We start from the raw sequence: 18,884 nt of genomic DNA, 5'->3' as shown, positions 1-18,884 counted from the left end.
GGGAGAAAAAAAAAAGTTTGGTTAAAAGATAAGAACCACTAAAAGGCATATTTCAATATCATGGTGACTTCAAGGGTTTCTTTTTTTATTTCAAACTTTTTGAAGCTAAAAGGAAGAAACAAAATAAGTGTGCAGGTCTTTTTAAAAACATTAAAAAGGAAAAAAATAAAAAAGGCCAAGATAAGAAGTACTAGTCATGGATCATCTACGATGAATTAAAAGCACCCTATTACTTGGTGAGGTAGAGAAGTAGAGAGTATCTTTCTGAAATAAACATATCTGAGAATGCATTTTCACGCTTTTCTACCCTGCTTAAGAAAACAAGACACTGGAAAACTTTGGTGGGTGGACCCCACCAAGAAAATTACTCTTGTCAGATGGATTTTTGGGAGAAGCTTATGTTAAAACAAACTTTTAGGCCTGAGAAGCCAATCCTTTCTTAACAGAAAGTCTTTAACAGGTTGCTTCTTTTAAGTCTTCATCTTCTGTGTGTTATAATAACATATTCTACTAAAGCCCAAATGTCTACTTCAAATTGATTTCCACTAACCAAGGAAAATACTGTTGTTGTTATGGATTATCAGGACTACTTTTATATCCTATAAATGCTACCATATTAACAGCCCCCAAAATACTTACTAGCTGTACATCTGGGCAAGTCACAACCTTTGTTGGCCTCAACAAAATTGTTTCCTCAACACTAAAATAGGCATAACAACACCTATCTCCCACGGTTGTTGTGAGAATAAAATGATATAATATTTGTAAAGCACTTCATCACAATGCCTGGTACATAAAAGGCACAATATAAAAATACTAGCTATTGCTGTTATTACTATTATTAACAAGTTAATATGAAAATAATATTCTAAAAGAAGTTATAAAAAGTTATATTTCATATCACCAACACACAAGAAAATATGGAAAATAGATTACTCAAATGTTGAAAATTAATGTTCTGTCACTAAAAAAAATTCCTCTAAAGCCAGAATATTTTCCCACATTTTTCATTCATATGGGAGGTACAATGTGGGAGGAAGAAATGGAGCAAACTTTAACTCAATAAGTAATTCTGCGAAATTAAAGAAAAATATTTTAAGAATAGTTTTGCAAAAATGTGCAAATAAGTAGAGTGACAAACCTAAGAGTATTTTTCTAGCAATCAATTAACCTATTATCTAAGCAAATTCATAATATCTGAACAGTTCTAAAAAAAAAGTTGAAACTTCCATTTATCTCTTTTTCCTTCTCAGAACAGATGTGAATATTAGTTATTCAGAATCAACCATGGACTATTTGGGAGGAAATGTAAAATAGATGCAAATATGACAATTATGACATTAAAGTAATATATCCAAGATGGATGGATGCCTTCTTTCTACTAGTGCAGTTCAAAGTAGAAATATTTATTTTTTCCTTCAAAAAATTCTCAACAAATGATAATGATGAATGTTGGAGGGGATATGAAAAACTGGGAAACTAATATATTGTTGATGGATTTGTGAATGGATCCAACCATTCTGAAGAGCAATACAGAACTATACCCAAAGGGTCATCAAACTGTATACCCTTTGATCCAGCAGTGTCTCTACTAGGCCTGTATCCCAAAGAGATCATAAAAAAAGGGAAAGGACCTATGTGTGTAAAAATGTTTGTGGCAAGCCTCTTTGTAGTGGGAAGGAACTGGAAACTGAATGGATGCCATCAGTTAGGGAATGGCTGAATAAGTTATGGCATATTAATGTTATGGAATATTATTGTTCTATAAGAAATGACCAGCAGGATGATTTCAGAGAAGCCTGGAGAGACTTATAGGAATTGATGCTGAGTGAAATGAGCAGAACCAAGAAAACATTGTACACAGCAACAAGAAGATTATATGATGATCAATTCTGATGGACATGGCTCTTTTCAACAACTCAATTTAAAAATATCTATCACAAATATAACTTATGCTCTACCTTTTCATTTGACAACAACTTAAGTTATACTTCTCAACACAGCACTGTTTCTGCCAATAAATTTTACTGACTGTCCACTTTGCTATATACTTAAGTAAACTGAACATACTTATTCCCTTCCTTCATCTTGCTTAATTATTCCTAATATTATGACTAATCAGTTTCTTATTATTAAATATCACTGAGTTTATCATGTAGAAGGCACCCAAGACATTAGAGAAGGGAAAAAAAAAACATTTAAGAGCTTACTATGTACCAGGCTGTGCTAAGAGCTTTACAATGCATCTCATCTGATGTGGGAAACAAAGCAGAGAAGAGTCATGTTAGTCCTATATTCACAAACCTTTTCAGCACATTATCCCCATTCAAGCATTCTATGTTCCTTCCAAACCAGACACTTTGCTGTTTTGTGTATTCAATATGTCATCTCTTACTACTGTCTATTTATATGGAACATGAAATTCACTCTCCATATCTGCCTAACAAAATCCTTCTTTTCCTTTGTCAGTTCCCTGATTTTCCCAGATGAAGTGTTCTTTCCCTCCTCAAATCTTTCTCAAGCAGCTGGCCTCAATCTTTCTTCTCTCCTCATCAAGCTCTACCTTGGGTCTCTTCATTACATATATCTTTAGATATGTTACTGCCAGACCCCGCCAGTAGAACAGTTCTTTGAGAGCTTCATACAGCAAGCAGATTAATGTCACAGAATTAAGTTGCATTTTAATTGATAATTTTTTTGATAATTTTTATTCTTCTGTTTAATTGCTCACTTTATATTTTATATTTTAATTCTTTCTATGCTTAAGATTCTAATAGTACTTGAAATACTACTCATTCCATTAGTTCACTGAACAAATATGTACTGAATCTTTACAGTACAGTTACATCATGTAAGTATGACTTCAATTGTGTATGTGTGTGTGTATACACACATATCCATATTAAAGTCTAGAAATTATTTTATACCAGGTAGAGAATAGACAAAAGGTAAAAAGGGTTTTGTTCCCTTCTAATCCCAATTGGGTTAAAAACAGCTTTTCCCCTAATGGTTATACTGCCCATTATTCAGTAATACAGTAATACAGTAATAAAAATAGATGACTGATCTCAATACATTATTGGGGAGAAAGAAGAAAGATGGGTCTAAGAATCAGAATTTAATTCTTTGTCATGTTGTGTTGTAGTCTAGTTTTGTTTTAAAATTATCTCAGCCTGGGAACTCAGTGATTGTTTTTTCTTAATTTTAGCTTTATAAAGTACCCACCAGGTTTCAGTAATAGTTGCAAAGCATCCCTAACAGCACCAAGGACCTAAATGAACAATGATTCTTTTACTACCTGACAAAGCTGTGTAAGCTTAGCTTCCAGGATTGGGGGGTGGGGGGGAAGATGGAAAAGAGGGACAGAAATAACTCACCTGATCAACCCCTGAGAAGTTCAGAAGCTCAAGAAAGGAAGGTGAAGATAAACAAGGAATGAAGAGAGTCCTTCTAAATTTTGTCCAAGAGTCCAGAGTATAAACTTGAGCAACTGGTGAAGGACTAAGGGCTTTGCCTCTAGGATAATGGCAGAGTTTGGGATTTAACAATTCTGACTAACAACTAGGGATGTGAAGGATGCCTGCTGAATTGCAACACAAGGATCTGCTTGAATTGCTGGTTGCAGGGAATGAACTGTAACACATTTTAGTTGCCAACTGCTGCATTTCTGAAATAGGGTATTTCAAGTACAAGTCAGTGGTGGGGGGAAGGCTGACTCTTGCCATGCCGCTTTCCCAAACTGCTAAAATGTTAAGTCTTCTCATTGTACAAAAAAAAGGAAACAAGCTGTTACCGTTGAAAAATCAATATACTCCCCAGAAAGGTGTTTGAGACTCCTTTTTATTCTTAGTGAGATTTATTCTGAAATATGTTTAATAATACTTTTTTCCCAAAAAAGTTATATACTTGGGATCTAATTTTCAATTATTTTTCAACATAAAAAAAAGAATTCTACATACTAGTTCATGAGCCTCCTTTTTTAAAAAAAATTATATACCCATTCAGTTATTAAACAAGCTTATTTCTTAATGGAATTGTTCCTTGTTATGTGTGTGTGTGTATATATATATATCAACATACTTTTCAGATACCTTCCCCCAGACTCCTGGTGAAATATATTGTAATGCACAGTGTCCATCAAGGATTTCCATTCTAGGTCCACAAGCTGTCAGAACATTTTGTTAAATAGAAACATGATCCCCCATCCCCACCCCATTACCTCAACTCTTTGCCTGTCACACACATATATACCTCTGAAAATTTTACCATGAGAGGACGCTCCCACGTCCCCCGATTCCAGCCTAGTTGAAGGGAACAAAACCCAGCTTGCCAGCAGTCAGCCTTAAACCTTTGTGTCTGTCAGATGAAAGAACAAAAGGCAGAGCTCCGTCCCCATCATCCCCACACCTCCTTCCCTCATGCACACACATACCTCTGGATGAACAGACACTTTACACAACTGTTCGGGGGAAAGGAAGCCTTACTGCAGTCAACCAGAGCTTTCCGTGGGCAGAAAACCCATCCACATCCACACACGTGCCGGCGCAGAGACCCACCTTGGAGAGCTGCCTCCTGAGGCTGAAGCGCTGAACCATGGTCAGGATCCCGGGTCTCCACACAAAGCGATCCAAAGCAGGCAGGGAGAGGGTTCTGACAGCTCCTCAGGAAAGTCTGAGGAAAAGCATCCTGAAGACTGTCAGAGGACAAGTCCGAGGGATTTCCCTGAGTCTTGGCAAACTTAGAAGCACTTCATTGTTCTGTCAAGACCCACTGCAAAGCCTCCATCCAGTAGGAGAGGGAGGGAGGGGCGGAGGGAGGGTGCGAAGGAGGGGGAAGGGAGGAGCAGAATCCCGGGGCTGAGCACCGGGTGCCAAGCTCTTTTAGCACTTCCTGTGAGTCAGCGGCGAGGGGTCCGGCCGACCCACCACCCCTCCCTCCCCTTCCTTGGAGTCATTAGGCCAAGACACTGCCTCGACTCCAGCTGAACCCGCCTGCCAAGGGGCGGCCCAGGGGGCTGCATGGCGACTGCCGGAGGCCGGGGGTTATAAAGCATCTGCCTCCCGTGAAGAGGTTAACCGGCAACAGCACAACTCCTCCTCTTCCTCCTCCCCTGGAGCCCCGACGCCTCCCAGCTGAGAGTGTCATCTTAAGGAGGCAGCACCCCCTTCCCGCCATCCCAGACCGACCGACGAGGGGAAGCCCTCCGAGTAAAAGGAGGGGCGATGGAAGGGACACTGACTGTTAGGGCTTTGGCTCCGCCGGGCTGGGCGGCCCTAAGGCTTTGTCTGAACCGGTGGCCAAGCTTTTCCCCCCTCCTCACGGGGGGGGGGGGGGGGTGCCGAGGGAGGGAAGGGGGGGAGTGGCGGCGGGCACCTCGGGAACGAAGGTCAAGTGACTTCCACTTGCAGTCAGGACTTGAATCCAAGCTGCCTCCAGAGGCCTGCCTAGCTCTCGGGAACAACTCGGCCGTGACTAAGAGGGATTAAACAAACAAAACCCCACACAGCCGGATGGGCACTGCCAAAGACTGGCAAAGTCCAGCGCTCGGGCTTGTGCACTCCATCTCTCGGGACCAACGTGCTTGCGGACAGTGCCCCTGAAGGGAGCTGGGGACGTGCTCCCCTAACTGCTCCATGCCCTTCCCACGGCACAAGAAGACACTCAGCCTGAAGATAAGCCAGCTCGGGCAGGGCAAGGACTTGCCTTTGGCTGCCTTTTCCTGCCCAATGAACCTAAGGCCACTTGGCTGCATCTGGACAAAAAGTCAAGTTTCCTTTTCTCCTGTGAGAAATGGAGCAAAAAATGCTCCCAGGACACAGACAGACAGGGCAACGTCCCTCGGGTTGTTACTGACTTAGAGCGGAACGGCATCGGGAGCGGAGGCTAAGCTTGGAACAGTGAAGCCCTGGGGTCAGGCCCCACCTCCGACCCACATTAACCACGTGACCAACCCCTCAGTGCCCCAAGTTTTGAAGGTGAAAAGTTCAAGAGCAGCTGAGAAGCCACTCAGAGACAGAGGAGCCTGTGGAAGGCGTTTGCACTCAGGAAGCTGCCTACACCAATGAAATCCCAGGCCCACTCGGTCCGAAGCTCCACTGACACCTATACCCAGCACTCTGTGATTATCAAAGTGCCCCACAAGCTATTATAGTCTCTCCCTTATCCCATCCTTTGAGGTAGCAGCACACCACTCTCCTGCTTCGGAAGGAAGCTCAGGGGCACTCTGCCTCTGGCTCCAGCCAGCCTTTGCAGACTCTTCTGTCCCAGTCACACTGACCACATCTCCCTAGTCTATCCTTTTGTCTAGATTGTCCCTCAGCACCAGAAGGCACTTTCCTCTCACCTCTGTCTCTTAAAACCTCTGCTTCCTTAAATGCTGCCTTCAAGAGAGAGCCAGCCTGATCATCTGCACCCCATCTAGATATACCTTGTTTCTCCAAGTAACCTCCCTGAGGTCACAGATAACTTTATCATTGTATCTCCAGCCCTGAGCAATGTCCACCGGGCACGTGTTGCCATTTAGCTGTTATCAGTCATGTCCGACTCTTGGTGACCATTTGGGGCTTTTCTTGGCAAAGAGACTGGAGCGTTTTGACATTTCCTTCTCCAGCTCATTTTACAGAAGAGAAAACAGAGACAAACAGGGTGAAGTGACTTGCCCAGGATCACCCAGGATAGCTAGGAAGTGTCTGAGGCGGATTTGAACTGGAAGATAAATCCCCCAGATATCAGAGCCAGAGCTCTGGGCACAATGGTGCCTTTTCTTTTCTTTTTCTTTTTTTTTTTTTTTAAATTTTTTATTATATATATTTTTTTATAATATTATCCCTTGTATTCATTTTTCCAAATTATCCCTCCCTCCCTCTATTCCCTCCCCCCGATGACAGGCAATCCCATACATTTTACATGTGTTACAATATAGTCTAGGTACAATACTTGTGTGTGAATATCATTTTCTTGTTGCACAATAAGCATTAGATTCCGAAGGTACATGCAACCTGGGCAGACAGATATTAGTGCTAACAATTTACATTCCCCTCCCAGTGTTCCTTCTCTGGGTGTAGCTACCTCTGTCCATCATTGATCAACTGGAAGTGAGTTGGATCTTCTTTATGTTGAAGATTTCCACTTCCATCAGAATACATCCTCATACAGTATTGTTGTTGAAGTGTACAGTGATCTTCTGGTTCTGCTCGTTTCACTCAGCATCAGTTCATGCAAGTCTCTCCAGGCCTCTCTGCATTCCTCCTGCTGGTCATTTCTTACAGAGCAATAATATTCCATAACCTTCATATACCACAATTTACCCAACCATTCTCCAACTGATGGGCATCCATTCAACTTCCAGTTTCTAGCTACAACAAAAAGGGCTGCCACAAACATTTTGGCACATATATGTCTCTTTCCGCTCTTTATTATTTCTTTGGGATATAAGTCCAGTAGTAGCGCTGCTGGGTCAAAGGGTATGCACAGTTTGATAACTTTTTGGGCATAATTCCAGATTGCTCTCCAGAATGGCTGGATTCTTTCACAACTCCACCAGCAATGTATCAGTGTCCCAGTTTCCCCACATCCCCTCCAACATTCATCATTATTTGTTCCTGTCATCTTAGCCAATCTGACAGGTGTGTAGTGGTATCTCAGAGTGGTCTTAATTTGCATTTCTCTGATCAGTAGTGATTTGGAACACTCTTTCATGTGAGTGGATATAGTTTCAATTTCTTCCTCTGAGAATTGTCTGTTCATATCCTTTGACCATTTATCAATTGGAGAATGGTTCGGTTTCTTATAAATTAGGGTCAGTTCTCTATATATTTTGGAAATGAGACCTTTGTCGGAACCTTTGTTTTTAAAAATATTTTCCCAATTTGTTACTTCCCTTCTAATCTTGTTTGCATTAGTATTATTTGTACAGAAACTTTTTAGTTTGATGTAATCAAAATCTTCTATTTTGTGATCAATAATGATCTCTAGTTCTCCTCTGGTCATAAATTCCTTCCTAATGGTGCCTTTTCTTTCCATTAGGGACCCTTCCATAGTACCTGGTGGGCACTTAATAAAAGTTTACTGAATATATGAATGATCACTGCCACCAACCTCCTCTCCTCCCAATTTAAGAACAGAAAATTGACTGATGGCTAATGCAGAGATGAATTCATATAAAATGGGATATTTCTCTTCCCAATCCTCAACATCATGAAAGTTAAATGTAAAGTTTTTCCTAAGGTGGAATCCCTTAATTTGAAAAAAAAGACAGGACTCAATCTAATTTATCTTAAAGCACTACCCTAAATTGTGTCTATCTCTAAGAATTTCACAAAACCCTAAAAGCAAAAGTAATTTAAAATATCTTCAATGTATGGTTCTTGTAGGAAAAATGTTAAAAATTCAAGTAAACAACAATTCAACAAAAACAATATTATCAAGTTTTTCCCAGAAAAGTTAAAGGAGAATGAAATCATGTACATTTGCCTACAACTATCTATATTGGAGGGGGAAAAAAAAAAACAGAAAAAAAAACAAAGAAAAGAGTAAAGTACAAAAGTAAGGCAGGTCTTAAGTTCACAGATTAGGCTGTAAGATACCTTAGATATCACTTAGCCCAGGGTTTTCCAAGCTAGGATGCAGAAATTTATAAAAAACAATACAGGGAATATTTATTTTTAAAATAACATATTATTGAAATGCTTCAGAAACTCATAACCAATTTTAAAACCAATTAAGTTACAAAATATTGGGTATACTCAAGAAAAATTAATCTCTCTTTGTGTACATGCGTGGTAAAAGCTAGAATTTATTTCCTTTCTCAATGACTAGAGGTACAGGAAGGTAGACATGAAGTAGAAAGGACCAATAAGGATGAGATAGCATGATCTAAGCCGCCCATTTTACATGAAGAAACTAAAGACCAGAGAAGTGAATCAATTAAAGAACAATTTATTAAACACCCATTATATACCAGGCACTATAAAATGACTTTTTAACCATTACACAAGTATTATTAGGTGAGAGTGAGAATTCAAATCCAGGTTTTCTTACTGAAAACACAGCATTTTTTCCAATGAACCATGAAACAGAATAAGGACTCTGCATCAAATATCACTGTTAAAGTCTGGTAGGAAAGATATATAATTCAAAGATATACAATTTGGAGAATTCAGAAGGTTCTGTACTTTACATTTATTCATGTCTGGATCCATCCATTAATCAAAACACAATAGATTAAATGGTAAAAGGATAGGAATTGTTTCCAAAAGAGGAATTCTAATGTATAAACAACTCTAGGCAAAAACATGCTACAAATCACTGATTGGCAAAGGAATGGAACAGCTTTGAGATCCCCTCACACAATAAAAAACTGGCAAATAGAACAAAACTATGGGGCAAAAGTAAGTTAATAGAGAAGAAATACAAGCCTAATAAAACATTCTTGGTAAAGCTACAATCGGTACAATTGTTCTGCATACCAATTTAGAATTATCCAAGAAAAATAATTAAATTGTTCATTTCCCTTGAACTAGCAATCTCACTACTGGACATATGTTTCCAAGGAAGTCAAAGATAGCAAACAAAGTCTGACATATAAGCAAATATTTATTGAAACACTTTTTAATGGAAGTGAATTAATTCACTTTACATGAATGCAATGACCAATTATGCAATAATAAATGAGAAATTTTAAATTTTAAAACCTGAGATATGTATGAATTGATGCAAATTCTTGTAATGAAAATATTAAAATGAAATAAAGTAAAAGTTTGGGCTAGTAAACCAATAAGGCTTCCCCCAAACCAATGAAGAAGCATAAGCGTCTGAGAAGTAGGGGAATATGGAGGCAATATGTGCCACACATATTAAATAGGATTACTACTTGGTTTGTGTCTGACTAATTATTTTTCTTTGTTATGAAAAAAGTTCCATTCAGATGAAGATAAGGAAGGAATGAAGTGATCTAACCATTCTGGAGAACAATTTGGAATTATGCCCAAAGGGCTATCAAACTATACACACCCTTTAATTCATCAGTGTCATTATTGGATCTGTATTCCAAAAGAATCATAAAAGAGGGGAAAGGACCCATATGCACAAAAATGTTTTCAGCAGCTGTTTCTGTAGTGACAAGGAACTGGAAATTGAGTGGATGCCCATCAGTTGGGGAATGGATAAATAAGTTATGGTGTATGAATGTTATGGAATATTATTGTTTTTTATAAGAAATGATGGATAAGCTGATTTCAGAAAAGCCTGGAGAGACTTGCATGCTAAATGCTAAATGAAGTGAGCAGAACCAGGAAAACATTGTACACAGTAACAGCAAGATTATGTGATAACCAACTATGATAGATTAGCTCTTTCAACAATGAGATGGTTCAAGAGAGGAATCACCTTTATCTATTATACTCTATATAAAATTAAGGAAAAAACATGTTAACACTACCTCTTTGGGTTTTTGATTTGAGGGGGAATTAACAAAAGCAAATGAACAATAATAATTTTTTAAAGAGTGCAAGATCCTTTAATTTTCCTGGATTGTAAATTTCCATATATAACAAGCAGTTAAATTACCTTAGGGAAGCTTTCTGGAATTCTCCAGGGAAAAGGCCCCCCTGTCAAATAACTGAACTATATTTCAAATAAAGTCCTAGAGATGAGAAATACCGATCTCCATTAGCAATGCCCAGTGGTCTATTCAGACCAGCAAATGCCAGTTATAAATACTAAACTACACATTTCTTCAAGATCAGGCAGAATCCCCAGGGATTTTTCTATCTGAAGCAAACTTCCTTACTTAGACAGCTGTTAAAGTAACAACACACTTTATTTAGATTTAAGTCTAAATAAGCAGTGCTTAATTTTATACTCATAAATTTCTTAAAATAGAACAGAGGGGTACTGCAACTATTACTAAATGTAGGCCTCAGATTATAATGTTTTCAATATTAAACCAAATCTCTGGAACATAGAATGGCCCCCACTTAGGGCCATGATTCTAAAGATGACAAAGTGTTTGTTTTACCCCATATTTTAATTTGGAGTGGAGGAAGATACTATTCATCATGACATTTTTAAAGGAATCTCTTAATTAAATAGATGTAATATTCAAAATCAGTTCCTTCTACTATTACAGTGTAGATTCTTTAATCAGTTAGACCTGGGAAGGGGAAGGTAAGAGGGAGAGAAAATAGCAGTAAGAAAATACTAAAACTAGGAAGACATCCAGGGACAACTAAGGGTGCAAGCCTGAGCATCCTAGACTTTGCCTGTTACACAATTTTGGAATGTTGAGTCCTGAACCTCTCCTAAAAACTCTTTTTTTTTTTTTTTTTTTTTTTTGCATGCTATTACATGCATGTATGATACTCATAGTACCATAGTAAGACACTGGAAAGGCAGCCCCGAGGTGATGGAGAATAGTCAAAGAAGTGAGATTAGAAGAGAGGGAGAAGGATCAGAGAATGGACTACACTATGTTTGTCATCTTTACAATTCTTTAAGATTATAAAACTAGAAAGAATTCTTTAAATCATCAATATTAAAAAAAAAGAATTAAGCCATCATTTAAAGCTGAGCGCTCAAGACATACTACATAGTCTGGACAGTTCATTAATGGCAGAACCAAAACCACAACATGGACCTATTGGAATCCAAAACTGTTTCTTAAGAGCTCATTCTACATAATTTTTTTGTGAAAATTAGATAAGTTAGAATTTAAAAGGACCTGAACAAAAAAAAAATCTTCTTTACAAAATGACAAGAGTTCATCCTGCCTAAAATATATATATTTCTTTTTTTTTTAATTTTATAATTATAAAATTTTTATGATCGTATATATGCATGAGTAATTTTTTTTAATAACATTATCCCTTGTATTCATTTTTCCAAATTTTCCCCTCCCTCCCCTAGATGACAGGCAATCCCATACATTTTGTATATGTTACAGTATAACCTAGATACAATATATGTGTGTAAATCCAATTTTCTTGTTGCATGTTAAGAATTAGATTCTGATGGTATAAGTAACCTGGGTAGATAGACAGTAGTGCTAACAATTTACATTCACTTCCCAGTGTTCCTTCTCTGGGTGTACCTGTTTCTGTCCATCATTGATCAACTGGAAGTGAGTTGGATCTTCTCTATGTTGAAGATATCCACTTCCATCAGAATACATCCTCATACAGTATTGTTGTTGAAGTGTACATCAATCTTCTGGTTCTGTTCATTTCACTCAGCATCAGTTGATATAAGTCTCTCCAAACCTTTCTGTATTCCTCCTGCTGGTCATTTCTTACAGAACAATAATATTCCATAACCTTCATATGCCATAACTTGCCCAACCATTCTCCAATTGATGGACATCCATTCATCTTCCAGTTTCTAGCCACTTTAGTATTTCTTTGAGATATAAGCCCAGTAGTAGCACTGCTGGATCAAAGGGTATGCACAGTTTGATAACTTTTTGGGCATATAAAATATATACATATATACATATGTATATATGTATATATTTCACAGAATCTTTGTGAAGTTCAAATCAGGTAATATATGTAAAGAGCTTTTAAAACTTTGCAAGACATATAAATATCAGTTATCATCACTTATTTTATTCTTATATTTTCCATGGATCCCAGATAGAAATGGGAGAGTGACAAGTTGCTACACTGTTATTTTTCTATTTTTAATGTTCTAAAGACACAACAAATGGGCACAATTATTTCTTTTGGTAAATGAATAAATATATTGATATACTCCTATTATTTTCCCTAAACCTATCTAAATATTTTCCAGTTTCTTCTGCTGCATCATTAGCCACATCATGCTCCCAAGTGTTCTCCAAGGCTTTCTTAAATTGCCTTTTATTTTTTCTTTATTATTTCTCAGTAACTTCATTAGCTCCCAAAGATTTAATTATCATTTCTAATGTAGACAACTAACCAATCTCTTTTAAACTGGATGTGCTAGAGACTTATCAAACTCAACATGTTCAAAAATGAACTCATCTTCCCCTCCAAATACTTTCCTCTTCTAAACTTCCCTATTTGTGTCAAAAAAACACTATCATCATTGTAGTTTTCCAACCTTGTCAATGAATTCAACTCTTTACTTTCCCATATAGCAACTCTTTCCACTTCTACTAGCACATCTCTCCTCTCCTCTTTTCTAGCTCAGTTACCATGCCTCCTGACATTTCACTTAGACCACAGCAATGGTCTCCTGACTAATTTTTCCTATCTTACATTTCTCCACACTGCACTCAATCCTGCACAAAATTGCCAAAGTCATTTTCCTTATATATACCTGACTGTGACTCTTCTATTCTAGAATAACTATAAACTCCTCTAATGAGCTGCTAAAGCCCTTCACAAACAGGCCCTAGTCTATTCTTCTAGTCTAACTGGATGTTCTCCTTTTTCAAGGCCCCTTCTCTTTCTCACCCATGACACACCATGGGTGGTTCTGTGTTAGGTTCTTAATAAATGCTATTGAGATAATGAGATATTAGGTTCTTACTAGGTGCTAAGTCGGTACTTGAAACAATTCTCTAGTTCGGGCCTTTGGGAAGAGTTTTACCCCTTTGAACTTCTGGGGAGGAGCTTGCATGCGTAATAGGAGCAAGTTCATTGGTTGAAGTATTTTTTCCCAGAAGCCCCTGAGTTATTCCACTTTTATTGCCCTTTCTCTGGGAGGATAAAAGAAGCAACATTGAGCAAGGGAGAGGAGAGAATCTATTCTAGGTCATAGTCTGAGATTGAGTTGAGACAGCAGATCTCCTCCCAGAGAGCGATCGGCAGTTTCTGGAGACAACAGAACGTTACAGTTCTGCCCTGATGCTCCCCAAGCCAGGCAGGCAAACCAACACCTTCTTTTTGTATGGACCCTTTCCTGACCCTTACTGTGCAGTGCCCAATAAAGCACATGTGATGGAATGCTACTGTGCTGTAAGCAATGAGGGGGGAGGGAGGCACAGCTAAACAATGCAGTGATAGAGCATCCACTGGAGTCAGGAGGACCTGAATTCAAATGTGGCCTTAGACACTTTCTAGTTGTGTGATTCTGGGCAAGTCACTTAAGCCCAATAGCCTAGTGGATGGATGGATAGATGGATGAGTGGATGGACAACAAAAATTAAGAAGTAAGTAAATGAGGGGGACCCTTGTCAAAGAAAGCTGAGAAGACTTGTATGAGGTGATACAGAGTAAAGTGCGCACAACCAGGAGAAAAATTCATACAATGAAAACAACTTAGTAAAGACAAACAACTCTGAACAACTTGGGAACTCTGAGGAATCACAATTCCATGACCTAATGATGGAACTACAACCCTACCTCTTCACAGAGAGGTAAAGAACCCAGGGTGAATGAAAAATGCCCCACCCCGACCACCTCCCCATACAATTTGGACACAGATAACGCAGAAATTGGTTTTGTTCTTTTTTTTTTTTTTTTTTTTTTTTTGGCATCTGAGGTTTTGTTTTTCTTTCACTCCTAACAGCAGGTAGGTGAGAGGGAGAAATTAAGGTAAAAGGGAAAGAAGATAGATTTTTGCTGACTAAATAAAATATAACAAAACATAAATTAAGAAAAAAAAAGTTGTCTTGCAGTCAGTCATGTTGGAGATAAGAGAGACTATGCCAGTTTGAATCTCTCTGTGTGTCTGTCTCCCTTGTTTCCCTCTATGCTTGAATATAAATTAAGATTTGCCTTCTAGCAACCTTAGGGGAATAAAAGAAAATAACTAAGACTGACTTAAACCACTGACATATAATATATATTGTTCAAACCAACACAGTCCTTAATAACATGTATATAGCATGTTTTAGGAATTGGGAAATAGTTTGAAAGTAAGTGTTCTTTATTTTTCATAATAGTATTTTATTTTTTCCAATTATATGTAAAGACAACTCAACAAAACTCTGAGTTCCAAATTTTTCTCCCTCACTCTCTTCCTTTCAATTTTCCCTAAAATTGTAAGCAAATTGATAAAGGTTTTATATGTGTACAATTATGTAAAACATTTCCTTATTAGTCATGTTGTGAAAGAAGAAACAACAAAAGAAAAAAACCAATAAAAATAAAATGAAAATAGTCAATACACTGGATGTGGATGGTATTTTCCATTATGAATCCTTTAGAATTGTCTTAGATAACTGTACTCTGAAGAGAACAAAGTCATTCATAGTTGATCATTACACAATATTGATGATACTATATACAATGTTTTCCTAGTTCTGCTCATTTCACTTTGCATCAGTTTGTAAAAGTCTTTCCAAGCTTTTCTGAAACATGGCTGCTCATCATTTCTACATAGCACAATAGTTTTACATTACATTCTTATAGCATAGCTTGTTCAGACATTCCCAAATTTCCAATCTTATGCTATCACAAAAAGAGTTGCAATAAATATTTCTGTGCATGTAGATCCTTTCCCCTTTTTGTGATCTTTTTGGGATACGTAGTAGTGGTATTAAGCTGGATCAATTATTTAGCCCTTTGTGCATAATTCCAAATTGTTCTCCAGAAAGATTGAATCAGTTCATAATTCCATCAGCAGTGCATCAGTGTGACTATTTTTCTATATCCTCTTTAAAAATTTATAATTTTTCTTTTCTGTCATATAAGTCAATCTGACAGGTGAGGTGATATCTTAGAGTTATTTTAATTTGCATTTCTCTAACCATAGTGATTTAGAGCATTTCTTCATATAACTACACATAGCTTTGATTTCTTCATTGAAAACTGCCTATACATAACCTTTGACCATTTATCAATTAGAGAATGGCTTGTTTTTATAAATTTGATCCAGTTCTCTCTATATTTAAGAAATGAGGCTTTATATTAGAGAGACCTGATGTAAAGTTTGTTTCCCAATTTTGGGTTTTCCTTCTAATCTTGTCTGCATTGGTTTTGTCTGTGCAAAATCTGTTTAATTTAATATAATTAAAATGATCTATTTTACATTTCAAAATCTTATCTATCTCTTATTTGATTATGAATTCTTCCCTTCTCTATAAATCAGACAGGTAAATTATTCCTTGAATTCCTAACTTGCTTACTGTATCATCCTTTATGTATAAACCATGTACTCATTTTGATCTTTTCTTGGTACACAGTGTAAAATATTGATCCTAGTTTCTGCCATATTGTTTTCAAGTTTTCCCAGCAGTTTTTGTTCAAATAGTGACAGAAACTAGGGTCTTTGGGTTTGTCAAACACAAAATTGCCATGGTTATTTAACAACTGTGTCCTGTGTACCTAATCTATTCCACTGATCTAGCACTCTATTTCCTAGACAGTACTAAATAGTTTTAGTAATTGCTGCTTTATAATATAGTTTTAGTTCTGGTACTGCTAGGTCTCCTTCCTTTGCGTTTCCCCCCTCCCCACAATTAATTCCCTTGACATTCTTGATCTTTCATTCCTTCAAGTGAAATTTGTTGGTTTTCTAGCTCTATAAAGTTTAGTATATAAGTTTGGTATTTTGGTATGGCAGAAAAGTGTTAGGAAAAACAGAAAAAGGTTCTGAACTGAAGTTCAGGTGGGAAGTATTCTGTTCCCAGATCCCAAAGAGTAGGTTCTAGTCTCTTAGTGATTAACAGCATCCAAAAGTGGAATAAGGTGTGGTGGGGCACAATATATGCCATTATAATTAACAATAAGGATACATGGGGAATATAATAATGATGACAACAATAACAGTAGCTAACATCTATATAGCACTTTAAGGCTTGCAGAGCACTTTATTTCTATCATCTTCTTTGATCCTGATAATGACACTAAAATAGGTGCTGTTATTATCTCCTTTTGAAGAAGATCTGAGGCTGACACGAGTATTTTTCAATAAAAAAAGCTTTTTTGATGCCTCTTTGTAACATGGAGGTGCCCCTGCATTACAACAAAAACTAGGTGAGCAAAATGCAAACTCTAGCAGATCCCTTAATTAATCAATAAGAATTTTTAAACACCTACCATGTATGTATCAAGTACTGTGTTAGACACTAAGGGTTTAAACACAAAGAATGAAATTGTCTATACTGGAAAGAAACTTACATTCCACATAAATTTTCAAAAGCTTTTAAGTGCAGGTCCAATAACTGTATCTATTTATGCATCAGTCTAAGTTTAAAGAGAATCATCTCTAGATAGCAATGAAGTGGCTCAACAGATAGACTACTTACACTAGTAATCACTTTATTGTTTTCCTCAATTTCCTCATTTGTAAATTTAACTGGAAAGGAAATGGCAAACCAGTATCTTTACCAAGAAAACTTCAAACAGGGTCATGATGAGTCACATATGACTGAAAAAGACTGAATAAAAACAACTGTACATCTCCAGAAGGTTGGCCACCAGATAATGAAAATTTCTGGCCATAGCCACTCATAAACTTTCAGGTTCGCAAAGTATATTACATTTATTAAATGGTTTCCATCTCATAACAATACTATGATAGCTACCATTTACTATGGTACTATGGTAGCTATTATTATTAAATCATTTTATAGATGAAAAACAGACTTGAGAAATTTAGCTAAATGCCTTTCATTGGAGGCAGGAATCAAGTTATCCTAGTTTCAAGTCCATAATTCTCTCTTCCTGAAGAAGAATACAATCAGCATAAACAGAGATTGAAATGCCCACAATAATGACCCCAACAATTCTTTAAGCATCAAAAGAAAAAGAGTCTGCCTTAGAAGGCAGTCAGTTCCCTTTCACTGAAAGTCTTAAGCAGGAGCTAGATGATGATTTTTTAAAAAATATAACTTTATTTACAAGATATATGCGTGGGTAATTTTTCAGCATTGACAATTGCAAAACCTTTTGTTCCAATTTTTCCCCTCCTTCTCCCCCCCCCCGCCCTTCCCCCAGATGGCAGGTTGACCAATACATGTTAAATATGTTAAAGTATAAGTTAAGTACAATATATGTATATATGTCCAAACAGTTATTTTGCTGTACAAAAAAAAAAATCGGACTTTGAAATAGTGTACAATTAGCCTGCGAAGGAAATAAAAAATGCAGGCAGACAAAAATAGAGGGATTGGGAATTCCATGTGGTGGTTCATAGTCATCTCCCAGAGTTCTTTCATTGGGTATAGCTGGTTCAGTTCATTACTGCTCTTCTATTGGAACTGATTTGGTTCTTCTTATTGTTGAAGAGGGCCAGGCTCAGATGATGATTTTTTTTTTTGAAGTTTTAAGAATTCTTGGTAAGGTATGCTTAAGATTAGATGTCATTGGCATGCTTTCCAATCCTGAAATCATTTGATTCTACAAACACTGATCATGAAGCCCATCAATGATCTTTGGCATCTTTCACACTGGGCATGATTGTGAAGAAGACTAGGTTTTTCCTTGTACCCTTTTCTCTTTTCTTACCCTGATCCAGAAGGACCTCTCTGTTCTCTACTCACCCACAACATGACTAGTTAAAGCTTTCTTGCTAGGTCAGTCACCTTAGCTATTAAAAAAAAAAAAAAAAAAAAAAAAAACCTTATGAACTCTCAGGATGCATCTGCATTTCAACAGAAGACTCTTGGAAAACTAAAGAGTTTTCTCTATACAAATAACATTATAAAACTTTAAAAGGAAATTATCTTTTGCAAAGTTAATGACATCCATTTTTGTTTATATCAGATTTGTTCACAGTTAGAAACCATTCAGGCTTAGTAATTTGACCCCTGAAAAAAAAGCATGTTTGGAATTCTTAAAAATAAATAAATAAATAAATAAATAAAACTAAATTATAACATTTATAGCTATTTTTATATTTTAAACAGATATTTAGTCATCTTAAAACATATTTCATTAAATAATTCTTATGGGTCAAATGCCATTGTTACAATCTAAGTAGTTACCGCTTACAGCCACTAGATTTTCCAAAATCCT

General features: G+C 37.0%; 1 protein-coding gene across 13 annotated transcripts in view; it reads right to left on the bottom strand.

Moving 5' to 3' along the window:
* The window catches only part of TMCC1 (transmembrane and coiled-coil domain family 1), a 259,340-nt gene that overhangs the window by 115,721 nt on the left and 124,735 nt on the right, over positions 1 to 18,884 (bottom strand). Inside the window, exon 1 of one of the 13 annotated variants that reach the window (XM_074283852.1) lies at positions 4,557 to 6,764. The exons of the other annotated variants lie outside the window; for them this stretch is intronic. Coding sequence (XP_074139953.1) covers positions 4,557 to 4,595 — 39 coding nt within the window. The 5' untranslated portion in view covers positions 4,596 to 6,764. Of the gene's footprint in view, positions 1 to 4,556; positions 6,765 to 18,884 lie in introns of those variants that run through there. 13 annotated transcript variants of the gene reach the window in all.

This window comes from Sminthopsis crassicaudata, chromosome 1, assembly GCF_048593235.1.
Source record: "Sminthopsis crassicaudata isolate SCR6 chromosome 1, ASM4859323v1, whole genome shotgun sequence".
NCBI lineage: Eukaryota > Metazoa > Chordata > Mammalia > Dasyuromorphia > Dasyuridae > Sminthopsis > Sminthopsis crassicaudata.
Note: the sequence above shows the minus strand (reverse complement) of the source record. Positions and strands in the feature narration are given on the sequence as shown.